This window comes from Podarcis melisellensis (genome assembly GCF_964234715.1).
Source record: "Podarcis melisellensis genome assembly, chromosome: 1".
NCBI lineage: Eukaryota > Metazoa > Chordata > Lepidosauria > Squamata > Lacertidae > Podarcis > Podarcis melisellensis.
Window position 1 is genome coordinate 106,127,014 of NC_138528.1, and position 25,775 is coordinate 106,152,788.

Sequence of the window (25,775 nt, forward strand, 5' to 3'; positions counted from 1 at the left end):
CTAAATTTGTGTCAAGGCCCTGTGCCCCGAGTCTGTCCAGTACCTTGCTGCAACTCTGCTAATGATGCTAGAATAAAGGATGAAACCCCAGTGTATTGGTGGGTTGATGGAAAGGGGCCAAGTACTGGCATTGCTTGTAAGAGGTAATTTTGTGTGTGTGTGTGTGTGTGTGTGTGAGAGAGAGAGAGAGAGAGAGAGAGAGAGAGAGAGGGAGAGAGAAGGGGGCGGCGGCGGCTAGTAGGTAGCCAGCCTTTGCTTCAGGGCATTATGAGAAATGTAAATTATGACCCCCAGTGGGAGCTGCTTTTTTCATTTCCCACAGTGTCCTAGAGTGATAATGAATAATGAATACGTGTCATGGCTATTTAAGCATTGCTCGTAGTTTCCTACATCCACTGCCAGGTAAGCCCACAGCTATGATGCATTGACATAAGAAGGGAAGCACTAGAGGGCCTCTCCATGCCTGGAACCAACCCTGGGATGGATGATCTGTAGGCTGATAAACGAGAGAGGATGGGGGCAAGGGCTTGGACTTAACTGCCTTTTTGGTTCACTAAAAGGATGGACTCAACTGCCTTTCAAGCTTTTTGGCATTCTCTCTGTGAATCTCAGAGTTCAATGAGAGAATAATTTAGAGAGCGTTTCTCAGGTTTTAGATTAACTACATAGGTCATTACTGCAGTTATTTTATGACCCATATGTACAGTGGTTTAAACCCCATCATGACTGCACAGATGTCACCCAAGTTTTCTTGTCTACATACTCTGTAAGTGTACCAGGTACATATGGACTTGAGCTTCAGTGTAGCCTGTAAGCTGTGATTGTTACCTAACCACGGGGACGAGGGAGAAATTTCATTTGGTTCACCTTTTAATATGGAGCTCCCAAATTGCATTTGCCAAAATAATAGGCAAACCAAAGCAACAAGCCCTTGGAATTCACACTTCTCTGAATTTTTCAGCGCAGATCTCCAGCCAATGAATGTGTACTGAAAGTGTGGGAGGGTTTTTTGTTTAGTAAAAATTGAAAGCCAAAATGTGAATAACAGTGAAAGTAATGTACAAAATCATGTTTTGTTGGGATAAAGTTGCTTGTAAAAATGCATATGCTAGGCAAAATGGATTGTGGAAACATTAGGAGATACATGAAAACGCATGCATGTTTTTAGCTTGACTTTTTATTTTAATTGCAAATGCATGCAGAAATGGGGGTGGGGAACTAAATTTAAGACTAAAAAAATGAGAAACTGAGCGAAACAGAAAATGGCAGCTTCATACATCCATTCCCTGCAATGTTAAACTTTGGAACTGTGAAATAGTTTGGTAGGCAACCCTGTGCATGTTGAGTACATAGGCATGGATAAGGCTTTAGACAGCACATGATGGTTTAATGAAGCCTGAGACATGATAATTAAAGGATGGAGATAATTGTAATGAGACAATAATGTAGGCATTTGCAATTCTACAACTTGGAAGGAATTTAAATTCAGGATGTGGGGCTGCATGCCACCAAAGGCGAAAAAATGTTTATGATATTACATGATCTTAAAAGTCAGTTCTTTTACCTAAAGCTGCTTTATGTCCTTATTTGCATCCAAGGCAGGTATTTGTTTGTTTTTGATCAGTTGAATTAGTTGAAGCCATCAGAGACCTTGGGATTCTCTGAGCTTGTTATATTAATTGACAGATAATTTGTATGGCCCACAATAAAGGGTTGTATCCAATGTCATGAGAGCGGACTTCTGCATATTCAATATAACTTTCCCTTTTCCTCCTCCCCTAATGCCCCATTCCTCCAATAAAGATACAAAAATAAAAGCAACAAACCCCCGCTCTCTCCGGCAACAAAACCTCTCAAACAACACCCCAAACCAAAAGTCTATTCAGCAGCCTCGGCTTTTATAGGTGGAGTCAGTCAGGGCCCTGCCCTCCCACCAGTGGAAATAGCCTGAAAGGCAGGGATCAGGTCTTCCAGGACGTACAGCCAAGATGGTCTCTCGCTTCATTAGCAGCCTCAGCTAGAGTCAGTCAGTCAGTCAGTCAGTCAGTCAGTCAGTTTTATTGCACATAGCCAAAGGCTGCCGCAATGTACACAGAATCATTCAACAATTAAAAGAAAATATACTGGATTGATACAAAAAACTTAAAACATTTATATTATCAAGACATTACCTTCTCTAAACAGAGCTATAAAAGTACCTTAATATACAGGTTAAGACATTAAACAATAAAATTTATAGGCTAAAATTATCACATGGCCACTAATATATTAAAAAAATAATGTTAATTAATACAATGTGCAATTATATTTGGAGTTTGGTAATAAAGATAGAATATAACTTGATGTAAAAGGTAAAGGTAAAGGGACCCCTGACCATTAGGTCAAGTCGTGGCCGACTCTGGGGTTGCGGCGCTCATATCGCTTTATTGGCCGAGGGAGCCGGTGTACAGCTTCCGGGTCATGTGGCCAGCATGACTAAGCCGCTTCTGGCGAATCAGAGCAGCGCACGGAAAGCCGTTTACCTTCCCGCCGGAGTGGTACCTATTTATCTACTTGCACTTTGACATACTTTTGAACTGCTAGGTTGGCAGGAGCAGGGACCGAGCAACGGGAGCTCACCGCGTCACGGGGATTCGAACCGCCGACCTTCTGATCGGCATGTCCTAGGCTCTGTGGTTTAACCCACAGCACCACCCGCGTCCCTTTATAGCTTGATGTAGATAGGGTCAAATAAATTCATCTCCTTTACAGTTGGTGGCTCCCTTGGCTATATAATTTGCTCTAATTTTCCTAGCAGCAGTTGCAAAGAGTGCTACACGCCAGGTCACATACTTATCTGTCTGCGAGGAGATATAAAATCATGTCAGAGGGGTTCTGGCCAGGGGAACTTGTCATTATAGGTGTTAAAAATTGTTCTCTTGCTTCATTATATAAGGGGCAGCGCAAGATATAATGCATAAGGTCCTTATTTCAAACTTTGATTCACTGGTACTTAGAATGGTGTTTCAGGTTCGTAAATCCAATATGGCATTCCACCAGTATTTCAGTGATCCAGCATTCTAGAGTAGCTTTGCTAACACGTAGGTTTAAAATGGGTATGTAAAATGGCAGCTGTATAAATTGGAAATATATGACTCAACCTTAACTCCACAAAGCATTTATGTGGAAATGCCATTAGTTTTAATGGGGCTTAGCTGTAACACACCACCGCTCTTCTCTGTGCAAGGTTGAATTATGTGACTGAAAATTTATCCCGATTGTGTGGCATATTGAATGCGTATTACAGTCTGAGAAATTACTCATTTCATTGCGAGGGTGAAGAATGACGTGGTCAAATGATGGCCTCACCAAGTTGCCACACATAAAGTGTATCAGACTTGAGTATGGCCAGGGTTGATCTTCAGTTGTGGAAAAAAAAGTGCTAACCCTTTTGCATTTCACTATTAATATACTTTTTCTTAATTGTATTTCAGTTCAACAATTACTTTGATAAATTACATATTTTGTTATGTGCAAATAGCTTTAGATACCTATTAGGTCCATAAATTACCATATAGCATATATTCAACACAAAAAACTGCAACAATTTGTTGTTGACAAAGGACAGCTGGACATACAAAGGGCCCCATTACTTTCAGTAGCTTAGGGCCTCATCAAACCTAAATCCGGCCCTGGTAGCAGGCAGGTATACTTGCCATCCAGAAGCCATCAGTGGGGTGCAGTGCCAGCCCACTGATCAAAAGTGCATCTCTCGCTTCTCTTTGGAAACTCTGAGAATTGTAAGGAATAGGGGCAAAATAACAACACTTAGCTTTCCTAACAAACTACAGCTCCCAGAATCCTTTTTTTTGGGGGGGGGGAACCATGACTGTTTATAGTGGCATGAAATGTCTAATGCAGATGGAATTATACAATTCATTAGAATTGCAGAAATGTGGGGTGTGGGGAGAGCAATATTTTTAAAAGTACTTATGTTTTGCATCACTCAATGCATGGATGGTTTTAAAAATAACTCACTGACTGTTTAGTGAATAAACCAGTGTCAGCTTAATGCAGTGATCCACTAGCTTGATGCAGAATCGATCCAGCTCAATTGATTGTACATTTAATATGCCTCAGTTCAGGCAGTGCCAAAGGTATACACTGGAGTGAAGCCACTGCTTAAGTCAACAATATATAGCTGAACAGGGCATTAGAATGTTATAAGCCCATATTCATTTCCAGTATTTATCCTGCTTTTTCCCTTTCTAAGGCACATTTAGTGCCATGCAATTTTTAAACATGTTGTTTGTTGCTTTAGATTCAATGCCAAGAATGGTGACCCTTTTCAAAAGTTGCACGCTTGCTGCATTAAATATTTGTGTGTCTGGAACTGACTGGCACATCTGTCTGCCCAAGCTAAAGCTGATTGGTGCAAATCTTAGCATCATCGCAGGCGTGCATTTGAGCGTTCTCTTAGTTTTTTTCTATCAAGAGGGAGGGAGGGCAGAGCTGTCCTCATGCATATGACACGCTGCCCTGGGGAAGATATAAATCTGGAATGAAAACTAATTGCTTTCTACTTTGTTGCACATCCTGTACTGTGTGGTACAGGGCTGGCCAAAAGGGGAACATCTATCCATTAACCTTAATGCAGTCAGATGATGATGATAATAATAATAATAATAATAATAATAATAATAATAATAGAGGTGGTTTTAAAATAATACTTTGGAGAATCTGGACTGAATTGCCTTTGCCCCCTAAAAATAAACTAATCCTTGACTGCTCATCGAAGAGGGAAGGGTTTATTTTATGCAGATGAAACTCAGAGCGCTTTCCTCAGTTGCCCTGTTTTGAATGCAGCAAGACCTTCAAGCAGACAATTCAGGGAAGAAGGGTGACAGTGGCATCAAATATGTAGATAAATGTTGGGAGCAGTAAACCAATTTTGGATGACTGTGTCATTGTAAGGACCCTTCAATGAGAGGAGCTGAGCAAGGCAATAATCAGAGTTCTCTTTGTCTCAGCAGCGGAGAACACTTCTAACAATCTTTGAAATAATGTGTTTCTGTCTGTATTCTTAGCCCTTCTGTTCAGAGAGTAGGCTTGTCTTTCTTTTGCTTCAGTACAACCATTCTTACAAATGTCAAGGTGAACATTAGCAGGAGTATAGAGCATACTACGCGTGGCTAGTACTTGATGATACTTGATGCTGCATTCTGACAATCCTGAAAGTGTCAAATCTGCAATGAAACAGAGGTGTGGGCTTTTACATGTTGGTATTTAAAAATACAGTATGCTGAAGGGAAAGTCTGGTATCTCAGTATAGAAAATGTGGAACAGTAATTTATCCTACCTGCTCCCTAATTCTTTAGAGCAGCCTTTCTCAACCTGTGGGTCCCCAGATGTTGCTGAACTACAACTCCCATCACCCTTAGCTAGCAAGGCCAGAGCTCAGGGATGATGGGAGTTGTAGTCCAACAACATCTGGGGACCCACAGGTTGAGAATCGCTGCTTTAGAGCGTTTCAGTAAGTATCCCTCCTAACCCCCCCCCCAATGTTTTGGGTATCTGACAAAAGCGTGTGCAGTATCCCAGAGTAATTACCTCCATGGCTATATTCTTCTCGCAAGTCAAAGGCTGTTTTGTAAGCATACATTTCTTAAAGATAATAAATATGGTTGACACTCACAAAGGCCTTTTGCACATGCACATTTTCCTATATAAAGTGTGCAGTGCATCTCCTTCTATAGGTGCCTCTGTCAGCATGGGAATATTTCCCCAAAGGGCTCAATGGAACCCATCTTTTCTCCCTCCTGGTACTGGATTTGTTCAGTCATGCATAAGGCTAAGTACAGTGAAATGCTCCAGTCATTATCTGGGATGGAGGCCTGTGTGCATATTGTGTGCCCCCATGCACTACCACAGGGACACCTAGTGATCTTATTCCATGCTTGCTGCCAGACGTGTGCCATTGTTTATGCTCTGGTAATGCCTAGGTTAGATTACTGCAATGTATTATACGTGGGACTGCCTTTGAAGATAGTTCAGAAACCTCCACTAGTGTAGAATTCAGCAACCAGGTTGGGGGATATTTGGGAACAGAATGTCTGAATGTATTATACTAATTCTGGCCAGACTGCATTGGTTACTGACTGGTTTCCTAGCTGGTTTTGATCTTTAGAGCCCTATATGGCTCAGGACAGTTATACTTTGACGACCGCCTCTCCCCATTTAAACCAGCTTGGACCTTACAACCTTCACCAGAGACTTTTCTCTGTCCTGAAGGAAGTGCAGAGGATGATCCCATGGGAACAGGCCTTTCCAGGGCTGGCCCCCAATCAATAGAATGCTCTTCTGAAGGTGACACACACCTCAGTTTATTATTTCTATCAATGGATCTATCATTTATTTCAGATTTGATGAAATTGAGCTAGATTTTGTATCTGTAAATGCCAAATTTAAAAATTCTTTGCATTTTTTTGCTGATGGAAAAAAGGTATCTTGTTAAAATGCTTGTTACCTTGTATTGCTCAAGTCTGACAACACAGTGAAAGCTGATGTATTATTTTATTTTATTTTATTTTGCAGAGGAATGATGAGGAGGCAGTGGTGGACACGGGTGGAACACGCTCCCTTCTCAAAACACATTTCGAAAAGGAAGACTTAGAAGGTGAGAACTTGCGCTTTCTGATTCACAGGCTCATGTCTTTCAAAAGCATCAACCTAGTTCATGTTCAAAAAGCCTATGAGGTCACATGTGTGGTGGGTCTGTTGGTGAAAATAATTTTCCCGTTATCAAAACCTCAAGCTCTGTTCTTGCACGTATGTATATCCTTAATGAATTATGCACTGATAGTTCTCACTGGATGGGTGCTTAAATGCGGACCCTTTTATTGAGTGGTAAAAAGTATACAGAATAAGAACTCCAGTCTATATTAGCTGGAACAATGGATGCCTGAACTTTGTGGCTATGAGTTTGCAACATTCTATTTCATTTAAAGGAAAAGAATAATAAATTGTTTAGGAAATGTCATAATGTAGACCCAGTGAAGATTCTGCTGATCTCTTCACCTAGGGTTGCCATATGCCTAGATTTTCCTGGACGTGATTCCAATGATGGAATTAGCATCTGGGGAGAATTTTGGGAAATCGTCAAACTGTCCGGGTTCAACAACTTTTTGTGTCTCTTAAAATATGGTAACCTTATTTCACCATATTCTTCACCTGTAGCCTTTTTACTCTTCCTCCTCCTCCTCCTCTTCCTGGTGAGAACGCCTCCCTTTATCTGATCAGTCTCAACCATGGTATAGTCCACCCTTGTGTTAACCAGGGTTAACACCAAGCAGGGTTCCATTCATTTGTTTGTTTCCTTGTTTGTTTGAAGGCATTTATTCCTGTTTCAAGTGGAAACTGAAACCCCATTAGCAGGGTCTCCAAATAAACCTATGAATGAAGACTGATTGCTGTCCTTTATTACACTCTGGAAGCCTTGTAGGAAGTAACAAGATCTGTGATGCCCCCACCTTTGCCCTCTGTGGCACTCAATGGGCAAGTTGGGTGGTAGTAGAAGGGCTATGATTAAGGATGGAAGGATCTGTCAGTTTTGGTTCTCTTGGTTTCTCATTTTTCCAATCTGAAATTCAGTTCTCCACATTTTGTAGCAATTTGTGCTTTTCTTTTTTTAAAGGAATCCTCACAAAAATTCATCAGCATTGTTTATTAGTGCGAATTTCTCCTAACACATTTTTATATATGCAGGTTGCACTAATGCACACATTTTTGCAATAAGTTTTCCCTAGTATAATGATTTTCACAAACACCTTCATCTTGAGGTACGCTTTCCCCTAATATATGCATTTGGTTGGAGAACTGCATCGCAAAATTCAGATAAGTGGATTTTGAAGGACGACTGTGTTTTAGTTTGCATATTGCTTCGGATAGTGTGAATTTGATAGATTAGCCTCCAACAAGTACTTAGTTTAATTTTTCCTCCACCCCTAGCTGTGATCATGATAATTTGATGTCACACAGGGCTTCTTGGAAGGCGGGGGGAGGGGAGAGAAGGGCAGTCTCCTTACTCTTCAGGTGCACTATGTGAAGTGAGTCTGCTTCCTCCAGGGCTTTGTTCACCACTCCCCAACTGGAGGAGGCTGCAGAGGGTGGGGTTCTCACTGCTTTCCAACCTGTGAGAAGTCTTAGTCTTGATCTGACTAAAGCTGCACTGTTCATGGGAAGCAATCACTGCCATTCCTTGTTGGTGGCCTTTATCCTCTTCTTGTGACAGTGCTGAGTGTGGGTGATTTGATATAGTAAAATGAGCAGGGAAGGCACAATGGAATAGCAGAATCCTTATTCTACCTCCTCTTGCCTTTTGAGATTCTTCCTTTATTTGGAAGTTGGAGGCTGACAAAAGTGTGTTGGATATAAGTGAAGCTTGATTTGGAGGGATTTATCACCAGATAATATCTTTTCAGATAACATCACAATATAATACCGTGTGTCAATTAAAGTACTGCACAGTGCTGAAAATGGACATTAGATTATTTTTGCTCCAGTTTTTAAAGTACCAATGTACTTTTTTCAGGCTTACTGAGGAAGGCAATCCTTTACTGGTGTGGTGAGGTTTTGACTAGTGGCAGGATGAGGGCCCACTAACATTTTTGGGCCTGTGGGCACACTTGGAAACCTGAAAAAAATTGTCAGGGTAGACAACACCTCAGAACCACACCTACATTTCCCACTTCCAGCTCCTGAACATTCTGCCTCACACTGAAATGCCTCCACATATCCCACTGGAGCCTGAAGCTGCCCCACATTGAACCCCACAAGCTGTTTTCACACATCCCACTTAAAAATGTACCCTGAAGACAAACTGAACCCACCTACCCTACACTGAACCCTACATTTTGGTCCTCACACTGCAACCCCACTCTGACTTAGACTGCAACACCCATACACATAACCACATACACACATGTTTAATAGAACCTAATATTTAAATAGATTTCCTTTTCAAAAACCAGGGAAATTCAGTGAGCATCTTCCTCATCTGGATTTGGGCCTGAAAGACCAAGGAAAAGTATGGGTTCAAGGAGGGTAAGTTGTAAGACATTGGACAACTGATCACGGGGCATGCCTGTTAAGGCTTCAGCCTTAACTTCCACTTTCCACTTTGAGCCAACAATTAGAGAGCTTTAATTATGTTATTAAACTTGCAGACTTTTTTTAAAAAAATGATTGAATAAAAGTAGATGCAAGTGTATAGATTCTTAGTTGAAAAAAGCAGGGGCTGCACAACATTCTACTAGAATGTGCTGATTTTAGTGCAACACAGAATCCTATTTTCTCTCTCCAATTGTTACATCTAGAATTTGACTTGTGGCTGTTGTTATTTTAAGCAGGGGAGACCAATGTTCTGCCAGGTTCCAACTGAAAAACATAAATTATTTGTCTCTTCCTTGCACTAGTATTCCCTTGTGGCAACTTTGTGCACTCAGAGCTCCATAGACAATTTTTCTCCTGTAGAATGAGATATTGCTGTCCGTGGCACATGAGGCTTTCTGAAACTTGTGGCGCTTCTTCCAAAGAATCATGAGTTTAAAAGAAGGAAGATAAATTAATTCTGGCTGTGGGCCACACACTTGAAAGCCTCGTTAATAAATTTGTTTTTTTCCAGGTAGATCAGGGCAGGAATAAGCTCACTTTGCGTGACGTCCACTGCTATTCATGCTCAGGGAAGAGCCATTGAAATCAGTGGACTTTGTAGTTCATTGATTTGAATGGGTTCTACTCTGAGCAGGGGTAACTGGCACCTTTCAAGACTCATGGGTCAGAAAGCAGGAAGCTCAAACAGTAAGCGGAGCCAGAACCAAAGCCAGGTGGAGCTAACTTATTCTGGTGTTGTTCCCACCACCCTCTCTGCTGAGTTGTAGAAGGTGCAATGCTGAGACGGAGGGAAAGGAAGCTGAAAAGGAGTGCCACAACTCCCTGGACTGGTTGAAAGCGAAAAGGCAGGCAGGTGACTTGGTATGGGCAGATTGAAGTTGGTGGGGCACTGTCCCACTTGCCCTAACAAACCAGCCTCCAGTGACTCAGATGGATCGAGCATTGTGCTGATAATGCCAAGGTTGCAATCCCTGTATGAGACAGCTGCCTATTCCTGCATTGCAGGGGTTTGGACTAGATGAGCCTCAGAGTCCCTTCAAACGCTACAATTCTATGATTCCACAGCTCTTGAGTATGAACATCGTTGGATATCACCCTTTGGTTTTCATGAGCTTTTGTTTTACATTGAATTTGAAGCTTGTCGTTTTCAGCTGGTGTTAATTTCCCCCAGTTTTTGTAACAGCAGGCTCTTCAGCTTTTCTGAAGTACAGATATGGCTCACAAAGTCTGTGTGCATCTGAAGAAAAGACATTTCTCCCACGATGAACTGTTTCTGTTAAGCAATTGTATAATACACATACACACACATACACACAAACTATCCTGTAAAAAACTGCATTTTATATTTATTTCAGTCTTGCCAGTTCAGCTAAACCTTCTTATTCCTAAAGGTATTATTTCTGGGGTGGCAAAATTTTCTGGTTAATGTGCCAGACGTTCAAAATTCAAGTAGTTAATAGTGCCGTTCTGTTGCACTGGGCACCTCCAGTGTAAGCTGCTTTGCTTTGGTGAGATTTTGCCTTTCCTACCTGTTGTGCTAGAGAGGAGGCAATGGGAGAAGCAGACCATAATGTCACCGTCAGTCTATGCCAGGGCTAGGAAACCAGTGGCCCTTCAGATGCTATTAGACTACAGCTTCCATCATTTCTGATATTTGGCTGGGGCTGATGGAGTCCCACAACATCTGAAGGTTCCCCATTCTTGTTGCGTGATGCTGGTTTTCAGTTGCAGGAAGATAGTAGATTGCACCAGCAGTGACCTCCTTTTATATTCACATTTACTTTTTTAAAAACAAAGAGACAAGAAGAGAGAGAGAGTGAGCTAGAGGGCAGGAAGATAGGAAGGAGAAAAAGAGAAAAACCTGTGATAAAAAAAATTGTAAGTGAGCCCAGTGATGGACGTTGGCAGAAAAAATGGATCTCAGGTCTGAAAAGACCAAAGACTAGCACATGTCATAGTTGTTAGCTTCCTAGGCCCTTCTGGCTCTAGCCCAGGAGAACCACAAATCTCGGCTGCCTGTGTCTCAGATTTGCCCCTCCTGTGCAGTATTTACTATGCAAAGCATAATAATTAATGTGAAAGTATTATCTGCAAATCTGAACCATCTCGTGACTTCCTTCAATAGTTGTAAAATCACGAAGCCTTTACTGCACCTACTGTATGTGTTTAGAGCTTTCTTCATTGTCTGAGATGTCTTGATTAATCTTGTGGGTTGAATAGCTCCTTGTCAAATTATAATGAGTGGGATTTGTTGACTTACGAAACCTCAACGTGAGGCAGGGGTGGGACGGCTCTGTTCCTCCAGTTATTGCTGGACTCTTTTTATCCCTTTGACCATTGTGCATTTGCTGATTGGGCTTGACTCCAGTCCAGCAGCACCCACAAAGCCACAACTTTAGCTACCCCTGTTTCAAGGTGTCCTCAAACCTGCAACCGTCAACATTTGAAAAATAAATTCAAATTTATTCTTTCCTACCCTGTGTATGGAATAGGATGCATGACGGACAACTGGCTGTTACAGAAATGGGTTTATAGGATGTTACATTTAATTGAAGAAAGCATGACTACTTATTGACATTACGCTGGAAAATTGACAGTGCACCAAACTGGGCGAGATCTTTCATTGCAGATTGAGGCCTTTGTGCTTTTATTTGGTCTTCGTGTGTAGTCACCGTTTTGGCAGATAGATCTGGTAGCAACATCCAGATCTATCATCCAGGCAGAACAGATGGTTGCTCAGATCAACAAGCAAAATGTTCATCAATTGTTTGCATAGGTGCTTAAAGCTGGGGTGGGTGGGGAATGGGGAATGGGGCATGGGCTTTTTTGTTTTTCACTTTGCCTTCAGAACTAATGCTTGCAGGTAACTGTGGACCCGAAGGAGAACTCTCTGACTTTGCAGCAATGTGTCTCTTTAATAGAGGAAGAAATATGTTTTCCCAATTACAGCTGAACCCAAAATTTTCTTTTGCAGGAATGGGGAACCTATGGCACTCCAGATGTTGCTAGACTCCAACCCCCATCATCCCTGACCATCGTCCATGCTGGCTAGGGCTGATGGGAATTGGCCAATAGCACCTATACACCTATTTGTGCCCTATTGGACATATTCTTCATAATAATTCTCAGTTTATTCTCTGCAAACAGACCACAATATAGGGATCTGGCCACTTGGATACAATCTCATTGACAAAGACAATAATTAAATGTCAAATGAAATGGCCAAGATCTAGGAAGATATTATAACATACATGATATAGCAAGGAAAGCGGCATTGCTTGTTAGAATTTGGTGATGATAATCAGTTGATATTGTCTAACTAGATGAAAGATGGTCTTGAAAGAGCTAAAATTCACCCCATGTGCTCAGCTTGTGGAGGAGAGAAAACCATTTAGAGAGCTCCAAAATAGCAAGGGAGTTTTGCAACTGGCTTGAAAAGGTGTACAATGACAGGTTCTAGGAGGGTGCTGTTCTCTTTCCATGGGGCAGGCAGAAGGCAGAACTGATTCTGCTTTAGAGAACAGTACTCTCGTGTCTCTGGGTGCTGGTCTGGTTTTCCATGCCTGGCCCATGTATCTGTAAACAGTGGCGGAGCGGATCTAAAAAGTGCCTGGGTTGCGCCCCCCAAGGGGACAGGGCATGGAGGGAACCCGCTGCCGCACCGATACAGGGCTGTATTTGCACACCCCAATCCAGGAGAGTGGGCAGCCCACTCTCTTCTCTCTGCTGGAGCTGCTGGCTGGCTGCGAGGAAGCAGGAGCCACAGCCTCTCTCTGACCCTTGGATCAGGATTGACCCAGGGAAATAGGAAGCTTGAGCGGGCCTGCCACAGTCGCTCTCCTTCTGAAGTGGAAGTTGTAGCTGTGCGCCACAGCCACTCTCCTTCCTTGGGTCAGAAGGAGCTTTGGCTGGGCATGCCAGGCACCACAGCTGCAGCCTGCCCCTGGGTCGGGCTTAACTTTGGGGTGGAGGAGTTGCTGTCGGGGCGTCACAGCCGCTCTCCACCCCCCAGGTCAGCCTTGATCCAGGGAAGGAGGAGCCTCAGCCGGACATGCTGCAGCCGTTATGCAGAGTTGTGGCTAGGTGCACCAGGCATTGCAGCCGCTCTCCGCCCCGAGTCTGGATCGACCCTGGGAAGGGAGAGCTGTGGCTGGGTGTGCCAGGCGGGGGCAGAATATGCAGAGGGTGGTTTTCACCCTCTGTGCTCTCCAGCTCCTGCCGCTGGCAGGGAGTGAGGGGGTCTTTGTGGGAGGGGGATGCTCCCCATTCTATGCCTCTGTCTGTAAATACAGTGGTACCTCAGGTTAAGTACTTAATTCGTTCCGGAGGTCCGTTCTTAACCTGAAGCACCACTTTAGCTAATGGGGCCTCCTGCTGCCGCTGCGCTGCCAGAGCACAATTTCTGTTCTCATCCTGAAGCAAAGTTCTTAACCCGAGGTACTATTTCTGGGTTAGCGGAGTCTGTAACCTGAAGTGTATGTAATCTGAAGCGTATGTAACCTGAGGTACCACTGTAAAAGGATATCACAGGAGCATCATTAAGTGTACCCTCTGCTCCTCATTCAAAAGAAAGCTAAAACTCTCCAGACTTCTTACAACTTGGGGAACAACATAAAACTGTATCTAGTACTGGTGAGGCACGGATCAATTCAGTTCAGTTTTAACACCTTTTTTGTTACCTGCAGCCTCCCAGATGATGAGATTTCGTGGGGAAAGGAAGCAAAGAAATTAGTTCAAAAAGACAAGGTCCATTAGCGACTGGTTTGGTCTCAGTCTGGCATATTTGCAAATGCCCTTGACTCCATTGCTATTCATTCCGAGCTGACAGTGCTCATCGTCTGTTTAGCGTGGGAGCAGAAGCGTGGCCTTCTGCTGTATTCAGACATCTCTGGATTGAGACCTGTGAACACAATTTCCAGCTACAGTAATTGCTTGTGGGATGGGAAAATTGCATTCGCCTTACTATTCACATATGAATTGCAGCCGATAGTGTCATCTTCTTCATTGCCTTTTGATAAAGGAGGAGAAATAGCAGATATGCATTCCCAATCTCATTAATTAATGGCCAGTCCTCCATTAATTGATGTTACAGCATCAGTGGAAGGCCATACCTGTGTGAGATTTGCAACACTCAATAATATATTTTTTGCTGCCATAAGGAAAAGTGTGAATGAATGGCAAATAAAGCCTGAGGGAAAGAGGTGGTTTGAATGATAATATACGCAGAAGCTGGGGAAGCTCCGTGCACGAATCTGACTTTTTTCAACTTTGCTATTTCTGCGGGGGTCTGCATCTGAGCAGAGGTTTCCACTTCTGACAGACTAACCCACAAATATATGAAAATGAGAAGAGCTTCCTTAGCCCCAACACAAATGTTATCACCCTAATTTTTCAGCTAATATACTTTGTGACTAGCCTGTCTAGCTGTACATTCATAATCAACAACTTGCAAAATTATTCACCCATTTATAGTTCACGTGAGAGTGATCATGTTGAAGGAAACGTGGCCCTAAAAGGCTTAAACAAGCAAGCAAGCAAGCAAGCAAGCAAGCAAGCAAACAAGCAAGCAAGCAAGCAAGCAAACAAACAAACAAACAGTTTAAAAATCTTTCTCCTTTCTTATCTCTGTGGCTGAGATCCCCTGGGTGATGAGGACACCTTAGGGCTTAGGCAGTTGAATGTGCATGCGTACTCCATCCATTTCCTTCCCTCGCACCCACCCCATGGCCCTGGGTGCTGGCAACCCACGTTAGGCCACTTGGCAGAGATATGAGAGAAACACCACTTTCTCGCCACACTGCTTTAGTTCGCTTTGGGTCAGTTTGAAGAGCTTTTTTCATGGCGTCGGAAAGCTTGCCACCACCACTGCAAAACATTAAAAAATCTTGATACAAAAGAAAAGTGATGCCCTGCAACAAAATGTTGCAGCAATATAGCCCTGGTGTGTATGTGTATGCTACGGTCTGTGATGGAGGGGGATTGAAAATATAAGGTAGGCTGGGGTTCCTGCTCTAACCTGGGCCTTATTTCATGTGGAGTTTTTTTTTTTTTAAAAAGTTTTGAACGTTTAAATTTGTAGCCAATCTGCATGCAAGTCAGTGAAGCCTGAGACTTCCACATGCAATTGTGTGCTTGCCTTGGCTTGCAAAGTCTGACAAGGCTACATAAGCACAGCCACAGGAAGACTGATCCGTATTAGTATATGGATTAAATAAATAGTATCCATTATTTCAGAATCATATGCTATATAATTAAATAGTCACACTTTATATGATAGCGAAATTTCCTTCTCAGGAAACTCATCCCACAGCTTCAGGGTTGTAATAATAGAAAACAGTAGTGGCTGATCCTCTCTGCAAGTGATTAATTAACTAACTAACTAATATATCAATTGTTATTAGGAACATTGATTGTTTTTATTATTATTTATATTTATTAGTTGCTTTGGTGACTGAAATTGCGCAAAGCTATTTACAAACACAACAAAAATACTAAAACCAATTACAGTAAACACAATCAATGAAAGATACACCCCCCCACTTGCAATCTGAAATGGTACATCCCCAGACAAGATTTATCACCTCAGTGCACATTAGCCCTCATTCTTCCTGTTTATTCCTTTGCTCCTGTTCTGTCTTCTCTTGAGTAGTCGATGGCCCATTAGAATCCTCTAATTTCCCTGTTTTGTCCTAAATTATTGGTTTCTGTGCTGTAATTTATCATTCAGGAACCCAGAGTTTGAATCCGTTCTTCACAGATGTTCTGCTTTCCTCCACCCCTTCCTTTCTTCCCTCTTCTATAAGAAGGGTCTGCTTTCCCCTGTATCTGCAAACATCCTTTAGGAGTTTTCTGATCCTTTATTTTTTACTTAGAATTCTGCCAAGCATATAGCGTAACCCAGTGGGATCTTGTAAAAACCCGCGCTTGCACCGAAGGTTAATTAGTTTCAATCCATGTTTTCCTGACGAGGCTTCTTTTCTCCTCTTTACCTGGAGGGCTGAATCAAAGCGAAAGGTGGTCAACTCTCTCAAAGGTTTGTGTGATGTAGCGATTAGAGGTCTGGGCAAGGACTGGCAGGATGCAGGCTTGAATCCCATGTAGCTCACAGGGTGATTGTTGGCTGCCCTTGAAGAGTACAGACATACCTTGGAAGTCAAATGGACACTAAACGTTCAGAAACCAAAGTGCAGCTTTTGATTAGCTGCAGGAAGCTCCTGCAGCCAGTCGGAAGCTGCGGAAGCCCAGTCGGATGTTTGGCTTCCAAAAAAACCACCAACTTCCGGTTTTCAGTTGTTTGGGAGCTGAAATGTTTGGCAACTAAGCCGTTCGAGATCCAAGGTATGACTGTATTCAGTCACTGTGTTTGGGTGCAAAATGCCGTGACTGGATTTCTTTCTGGTGTCTGCTTTGTGGATCATATGACACCAATCCTCTTCCATCTGCACCAGTTCTCTGGCTTGATGTTGAATCCGAATACCAAAAATGATATTCAATACAGCATTAAAGTCAGGAACTAAGAGAATAAATAGCACCACAGTATCAACAATATTGAAAGCTGTTCAATCCATAGCAGTAGATTTCCAATCCTTCCCTCTTTCTTAGCCATGTGCAAGCTCCAGACAAGAATTGTACCACCTCACGCTAAATAATGTGATGAGCAGCAGTAGTAGACTTTGGCTCTCAACATTCAGTGCTCCTTCACCTCTCGCCTTCCGTTGTTCTTCATTGTTGTGGCGCCTTTTTGGCCCGGCACCCAGTGCTGTCAAAGGAGTCACGCTCCCCTAAGTCCGCTTCTGTGAGCAGCTCTGAAATCATTTTCCCACTTCTTGCACAAAGTAGAAGGGATTGATTTAACTTATTTAATTTTTTTTTAAATGCTTTTCTGTTTCTGGTGGTGCATGGAAAACGTAATGAAACAGCTCCCATTTTTTTCATTTTAATGTTTGACAGACTACTGTATTTTAATATTTTGCTGGAAGCCACCCAGAGTGGCTGGGAAAACCCAGCCAGATGGGTGGGCGGCGTATAAATTATTATTATTACTATTATTACTATTACTATTACTATTATTATTATTATTTCAATTTGTAAATTATTCAATTTACAAACATATGTAAATTCAATATATGTAAATTAATATTTCTGCGCCTTAATTTTAAAAATGCACTTTGGGCAACGTCCGCCCAATACATTTTGTCACCTGAGGAGGAAGAGCAGCTTGTGACCTTCCCCCACCTGCAAGCCAAGGTGCACGCTACCCAAGACTGAGGGAGAAAATCCCAAAACTGCTTCTTTCTGCGAGTAAACATTCAGCAATAATAAATTAAATAACTTTTAACAATTGGCTGCTCATTTGCGACACTGAAAATCAGATGCCTGAGGCAGTTGCCTCACTCTGCCTAATGGTATGGTTGGCTTGGGGCAGTTTGTTTTTCTTGTGCACTCTCTGTGCTTGAGATGCTTTAACTGTTTAACATACCATTCTTAACCTGTTTTGTGAGCGTTGCAGCCAATTTAGCAACTGGCCTTAAGAAGCGATCCATGAGCAAGTGGAATGGCTGGGTTTGCAGAGCATGAGACCCTTCACCTCAGGGTTGTGGGTTTGAGCTCCACATTGGGCAAAAAAAAATTCCTGAATTTCAGGGAGTTGGACTAGATGACCCTTGTGGTCCCTTCCAACTCTATAATTCCGAGTCTTATGTGTAGTGGAACCAGAAAGGTGATTGGTTTGTCCATTCTCCATTGCAAACTGTAAAAATAAGTAGCTGAAATGGAAGAACGAAGTTGTGTGCATCTTGATTCCTCCAGTTTGCTTCAAAACCCCATGAGGACCCAAGAACATAATTTGAAAAGATGTAAAATGTATATAAGTGATGTAAAAACCACAGCAGTATAATCCAAATCCATTTTGCTCACCACTGTAAAGCAGATAGGGTGGGAAGGCAGGAATGGCAGAACAAGACGAGCATGGTTTTGTTTTGTTTTAAACTGGCGTGCTAGGAGCTTGTTTCTATCTGCTTCTACAGAGAATTATTGTCGGTCCCAAATTTATTTGACGTTTTATGACAAATGATTCTCTGCGTTTTGCCCTTGCTGGAGCCTGCATGAGATTAGAGGTCACATGGGGTTTCAGCTTCATATAGCTGAATATTTTGAGGGGGTGGGGTGCCGGGATTGACACATCCGACTCTAGAGAAGCTGCAAATGTTTATTTGTTATGTGGCGGCTGTTCCAGTAGCCAGAAGATAATACAACTGGAGACTGCAGTTGGACAAGTCTTTGTGCTACCTAATCGTTACACGGAAGCTACCTTTTAATAACACTTTAAAACCATGATGCTAATTATCGTAACAGTTGTGAACAATTGTGCCCAAGAAGCTCTAATGTGATCCAGATACTCCTCTTTACACTCAAACCCTGACCTTCTCATGGGTGTCAGAATGGAATTGTGCCTCCATTTTGACATTAGTCCATCCAGGCAGTCATATCTTATGCCACAACCAGTAAAGAGATGGTAAGAAAATATGACCAAATTGGAATTAGGCTTGGGCCTAATAAAGATAGTGCTCTGCTATGCAAGTTGGGTTAGCATTTTATCACATTTATTTCAGCGGCTTCATTAGTCCATTAGGTACTTTATTTATGCTGAAACATTTTCAACCCTTCAGTTTATGCTTACAGCATAGTATCCACATTTTATTATTGTTCGTTTTATTTATTTATTGCATTTATATCCCCCCTCCATGAGCTCAAGGTTCCCCTCCTCATTTAATCCTCACAACAATCCTGAGAATTGAGTTAGGCTGAGAGGCAGTGATTGGCCCAAGGTCACCCAGTAAGCTTCATGGCTGAGTAGGGATTTGAATCCTGGTCTTAGACCGACACTTTAACCCAGAGTTTTCCAAATTGTGTGTTGTGACACGTTAGTGTGTTGGCTGAGGTGTTTATGTGTGCTCCCCATGCTCCTCCCGGGGCTGGAAAGGGGTTAGTTTAATATCCAGTTTACTAGTAAAACTGAATTACTGTGTCGTGAAATGATGCATGTCTAAAAAGTTTGTCACCAGCATGAAAAGTTTGGAAAGCTTTGCTGTAACCACACAGGGTCTGTGGGTACCAGAGATTTCCCCCTCCATCTCTTTCCCTCCACTTTCTTCTTCTTATTTTTAAGGAGCTGCCTCCACATAAGAATAGGGCATTGGGCCAGTGATTCAGTGTTAAATAAATGTTGTTTTTTCCAAATGTACTTACCCAACCTGTTTTCTGCTCTCTAGGTCACAGAACTTTGTTTATTGGAGTTCATGTGCCGCTGGGAGGAAGGAAAAGCCATCGACGCCATCGACACCGAGGGCACAAACACAGAAAGAGAGACAGAGAACGGGATTCGGGTTTAGAAGATGGCAGAGAGTCTCCTTCATTTGGTAAGCTTTGTTTGGCTTTTTAAAATTTAACAGGCAACGTTAGACAATTTGTGTAAATGGTGCACGCAATGGACATGTCCTGCCCTATTCTTGCCCTGCTGTAATATCCAAATTCTTTTCCACACAGGTCACATTACTGTGGGCATTTCAAGTAGTGCCTCCTCACTTCCATCTCTTAACTTCGTTGCCCCTTCCTGTCTCTGGCTTTCTCTTTCTCAAGCCATGATTTTCCTCCCACTTTAAAGTTTCTCCTTTTCCCTTCCCTCTATTCTCTTGTCTGCTCTGCCATTCTCTTTTGCCACCTCTGTTTCCAGCTGCTCCCCTATTACCTGCTAATTTGCCTCTTCCCACCATATCTCATTCCCCTTGTTTGTGCCATCCTTCCTGCACCAGAAGCCTCAGCAATGGCTGTTTAGCCAATGTGAACCCTGGTCTCCAAACATATTAAAATGCATGGGGAGAAGAAAGACTTTAGCATGTACGGCATACATGCACTCCATTGTACTTGGTGTCTTTGGTGGGGGTTTTCTTTCTTCTGGTCCTCTCCTTAAAAAAAAAAAGTTTGTGAATACCTTGAGATTCACCCAAGAATGCAGGTACCTTCCTCTTGTTGTGTGTGGTGGCATTCTAGAATGGTCTCATTATTCCTGTCCCTGGCTTTTAGGGAGAGATAGCCAAGTGTGGTGCTCTCTGAAAGTTGTGGACTGCAATTCCCATTATCCATGGTCACTGGCCCTGCAGGCTGGGCCTTGTAGTCCATATGGAGAATGCTATGTTGGCTATCTCTGATTTGGGATTTTCACCTTCCAAAGCTATCAATAAAACAATATAATGTTGCAAGCAATTAAAACACTCAAACAACAACAACAACAAAAACCAGCACGAGATGGCATTAAAATAAGAGCATTAGATTTGTGGACTTCACTGATGGGAAGTTATTTCCTCCTTGAGTAATAATATAACTTACTGCGCTGATGTGAAAAGGTGCATCTAAGACGAAAATACTTCAAAGTTATAATAAGCAGAGAGACTATAATGAAAACACTGGCAGGATGCCTTATCGCACCATGCTGAAGTAGAAAAGAATATTTTAGATTCTTTAAAAAATGTAAATGCCAGTATAATTTTAGGTTGTGGAGTAGTCATTGTAATGCCTTTAGATTGGCTTTTAAATTATATGTGGAAGGAAGGTGCTATGAAGGCTGAGGCTTTAGAAAGATGCTTTAAATCCTTAAAATCTCTTGCAGAAAAATGTAAGGTGGATGAAATTATAGAAATGTCTTCAGAAATAGAAGTTCAGTCGGTATTAAGAGGATTAAGATTGGGCCGCACAGAATGAATACTCATGTGAAACCAAATGACTTAGTTGCATCTATTTTGGACAAATTGCGCTTATTCCAAGATGCTAGAGTAGGAAGAGAAAGACGTTTCAGATCACTGAGAGACAGATGCTGTTAATCCATTGTTTGTTTTGTTATTCTAAAGTATCTTATCTGTGTTTTTAAAAGACAATTAAAAAAAAACAAATAACCCAACCTAATCTGTGTAATAGGTAAACATGTTCTATTACCGTGTTTTCAGCAAAAAGAAATTGTCATTAGGCATCACAGTGCTTTAAAACTTCCTATCACAAGGACACCATTTCCCCAGTAACTTTCTCCTTCGAGAAACCCCAATCTCACTGTCACTTTGCCTCTCCTCCTTCAACCTCCTGGTAAGCGTAATAAATTATTATTAATTTATTAATAATACTATTTATGAATTTTATATACCGCCTTATACCTGGGGGTCTCAGGGCAGTTCACAGAATAAAGTCAAACTATAAAACCACAAAATATCTAATAAAAACAAAAACAACCCAATAGCGCCCCCCCAAACCCCACATTTTAAAAGGGCATACGGTGTCAATCAAATCAACCAGAGTCCTGGTTGATTTGATTGGTGACATCACAAAGCTGTTCCCTGGCATTTTGATTTTGTAAAGACAAAATCCTTGAAGATTTCTACTCCTTTACACCTCAGATTGCAGAGCACTCTCCCAATGTCCTAGGAGTACTTGCTATGTTAGTACTTTCACAGATTCTATAAAAGAAGCACTGGGTTTTCTGGTACACTTGTTGATGGAAGCAGAGGGGTGTGGATATTTTGGCACAATCAAGCACACTGTGCTCTTTAGTTAGTACTCCCAACTTGACTTAATCCTCTTTCATGCCACTTAATGTTAAGCTTCCCTTTCATAATCGAATCCACGTCACTTGGGAGCTTGGCTACTGAGTATTATTTTTAATGTTTTAATTGCACTTGTCTACTGCTACTTATGAGGAGCATGCATGCCTTGGTGGATTTGGGCTTGAATCATGTTTCTAAGCAAATCAGTTGTATTTCAGGTTAAATTTGGTATGTGCACGCACGCATTGCAACATGCGCACAGACAACTTGTGGTCATGGAGACCAGAAAGGCTTTGTCAGCATCTGTTGTGATTGTTGCGTTACTCATCAGCGTTGCCGATGAGCTATCGAGGCTAGAGATGAATCATGGATGTTAGCAATACTGTAGTACTTTTATCTATGACAGATAAATTTACCTGTCAACATATTATGATTCTTTTCTGAAAGGTGGTGTGTATTAGCTTAGTTTGCACAGATTAGCTAACTTCGAGCATCCTATTCCAATCCTCCGTAGCATGATTTTGAGGATTAGGAATGTCTCATGGACTTGTAGGCTCCATCATCCTACCACCCTCCACCCCTTCCTTCTTTTTCTCTGGGATTGATTCCTCTCTTGATTTGTTTTGCAATACCCATATTTTGCTATGACTGCTGAATGAAGGGCAGGGCCTTGTCTCCAAAGCATGGCTTGCAAAACCCACTTAAAGACAATAAATAGCTGGTTAGCACTAAGCATAATTTGCCTGATTTGGGTTCCATGGGCATGGATGAGGCCCCGGCATGAGCTCATTGCATGCTCCCGGCATGCCCCTCATCCAATCAAGGAGCTAGAATGGGCAATTTGTATTCTGAGGATAAACACTTGCACTGTTTAAATGCAGTCATGGAGTTTAGAAAAATATGGAAAATCAGCGTCAACAAGGGGCTTACAAACTTTTCTCAGAGCTACTATGTTATTATTTGGAACAACCTATTTTTAAACAAACTATAGATGATCTCTGAGTAGTTGCTGATCTCCCCACTGCCTTGTGATGACTGCACATTTTATTTATTTAAAACATTTATATACCACTTTCTATCAGTTATTTCAAGGTGGCTTACAAAACTCAAAGCAAGGAGAACGATAATCACACGCAAAACTGCTATCGGATAAAAGCAACAATCGAAAGCTAGCATTTTTTTTTATTTGGATTCTATTTATGAATTACTTCTCATAAAATATATCAATTCCTTATATATAAAACAATTTAATATGTAAAAACAATTTATTTATCTCCAGTGCAGATACAGGCTGGGATAAAGGTCCCAGCTTAAAAGGCTTGTTGAAGGAGGAAAGTCTTCAATAAGCCACCGAAAGAGCAATAGAGATGAGACATTGGTCTGATGAGTAATGGGGAGGGCGTTGCAAAGATTTGGCTGGCACCACACTCAAGGTTTGACCCCTGTATGTTATGGAATGGACCTCCAGAATAAGGTGAAATCTGCAAGATGCTTTCCCCTGCAGAATGCAGCGGTTGGCTGGGTTTTAAAGGTAGGCTCTCAGCCACTATTTTTCAAACACTGCAAAATTGCCCTGAAACATCTCTGCTTTTCCCAGAACCTTGGCTGACTGAGTCTGTGATGGTTAAAACTTCAAGCTTTTCAGATTGTAATGTAGATGAGAGTGCATTGGTGGCAGAGAGGATTTGTGGTTTTATGCTGCTTTATATTTTAACGTACTGGGGTTTTGTTTTTGTATTTTAAAAAGCATTTATTAAGAATGTTACGTCATGTTATATCATATGGCATTGTACTGTTATATGGTGGTCTACCGCCTTGGGTGGGTGGGTCCAGAAAGGGTGATTGTAAATAGTTTAAATAAATACACTACCAGATAACAAGACCCTGTTCTAGGTCCTTCTCTGGGTGCACCATTAATCCTATGCAGCTCTCTCACAAATAAAGATCTTCATTCTTAGGAGGGCTGCAGTTAGAGGGGAAGGATATAGATAGATGTGGGGCAGGGTTGGAGCAACCATGAGCCAGGTTTATATAATGCTGTTTTTGTGTGAATTGGCCTTTGTGGTCATCTGCATTCTGTGTTCTGGAATGATCCACCTGTCCTTGTACCTTCTGGGCGGAGGAGGGGGAAGGCTGTTTCAAATATTCTGTTTCCACAGTCACATTAAAATATGTTATCATCCCTTGCAAACTCAAGTGGGATTCAAGGCCAAACTGGATGAGACACCATCTAGGAGAATAAACAAACACACAGCCATTGCTTATATCTATTGCAACCAGATCTGGATTGGGATGCTTAACTAATGCATTAATTTGCTGATGGATTTGAGCACATACTGATGCATTTAAGTAAATATGCATTGTGCTGCACACTATGGGTAAATGCATATTTTGATGTCAGTTGAGAAATTGTGGCATTGCCCCAAATGCTACGAGGGCAGAGAGAAAGTATGAGTTATCTAGACCTGTGGATTACAGTTTTTGAGATTTTTAGAACTGGTGGTTATGCATTTAGAAGACAACTTGAAAAACTGGCTGCTGGCCTCTCTTCCTCATATAAAGGTCAGGCACAGAAAAGTTATTAAACTGCATGCTTGAGAGAGTGGAGAGAAAAATAGACTTCCTAAACTTGAATAGCACACACCCTACTTTTCTATGAAGGGAGAGAACAACATCAAATGCTATCATATTCCTGTCATTTAATTACATGACCCTATATTCATATTTTATTGAATTTTTTGTTCAAAAATATTCTGCAAGTTTTTTAACCACAGACATGACTGTTCAAGGTAAAATAAACTGTGGGACTCTTACATATCCTGTGTTTGATGTGCTATCTCATGGTGTCTCTGAGGACGGAATTTCCTCTATTCCAGTGTTTCCCAACCTTTTTTGGGCCAAGGCACACTTTTTTCATGAAAAAAATCTCGAGGCACACCACCATTAGAAAATGTTTAAAAAATTAACTCTGTGCCTATATTGACTATATATAAAGTAACTCTCTTTAATAGGAATCAAATAAACACAAAGAAAGTATTTTATAATTACATTATTATGAAATAGTAAGTAAACAGAAATATGAAAAATTATAAAATACTTTATTCAGTGCGCAACCTGGGCCTGTTTGCCTGAACACAAAGCTGATATTCTGGCTGGAATCAAAGAAAGACACACACGTAGCTCTTCGTCAACAGCTCTCAGTCTCTCTCTGTATTTAGTTTTTATAGCAATCATGCTTGAAAAGCTCAACTCACAGAGATATGTACTGGAAAATGGGAGCAATGGCAAAATAGCTTTGTTTGCCAGAAGGGGGAACTCCTTGGCAGTTTCCAACCAAAAACTGTCCAAAGGTAGATCAGCAAATCTCAGCTTGAAACCACGATTTTGGTTAGGTGCTTGTAAAACTAGCTTGTAAAAAAGGCTTAGGTGCTTGTAAAACTAAATTCCTCCAAACTTTTGACAGCACCGAATCTCAAACTTGGAAAAGGCAAGAACAGCAGAGCCAATCAGAGAGCAGTTGGCAAGGCTGTCATGAGAGAGAGAGAGAGAGAAACCCTCTTAAGTACTTGACTTCAGAGGAACTCTTGTACTGTCTTCCAGAGTAGAACTGCCGGATTCACTTCTTGGTGCACAAAACACGCACGCAGCAGGAATGCTATTTCTACTTCTACAACCTCCTTGCCACCTTTTGATTTAAAAGAGCAGCAACACTTGGCTGAGAGAAGACAACTTTCAGCTTTGATTTCTGCTTGCTCACTCACTTCCTCCTGCCCCCCCCCCGCTCCAAATGCTGTCTGCCAAAAGTCACTCGCCACCCAAATCTCTCCATGCTCCTGAATGCACTCAGCCCTTCATTTCTAGGGAGGAAAAAAACTAAATAATAATAATTTATTATTTGTACCCCACCCATCTGGCTCGGTTTCCCCGGCCACTCTGGGCGGCTTGCAACAAAACACTAAAATACAATAACCTATTAAACATGAAAAGCTTCCCTAAACAGGGCTGCCTTCAGATGTCTTCTGAAAGTTTGGTAGTTAT

At 41.8% G+C, this 25,775-nt stretch overlaps 1 protein-coding gene across 8 annotated transcripts in view; it reads left to right on the forward strand.

Moving 5' to 3' along the window:
• SLC4A10 (solute carrier family 4 member 10) overlaps positions 1 to 25,775 on the forward strand; it is a 158,708-nt gene that overhangs the window by 54,376 nt on the left and 78,557 nt on the right. For all 8 annotated transcript variants that reach the window (XM_081928670.1, XM_081928674.1, XM_081928671.1 and 5 more), the window contains 2 exons: positions 6,574 to 6,655; positions 19,422 to 19,568. In XM_081928670.1, the coding sequence (XP_081784796.1) occupies positions 6,574 to 6,655; positions 19,422 to 19,568 (229 nt within the window). The remainder of the gene's footprint in view (positions 1 to 6,573; positions 6,656 to 19,421; positions 19,569 to 25,775) is intronic.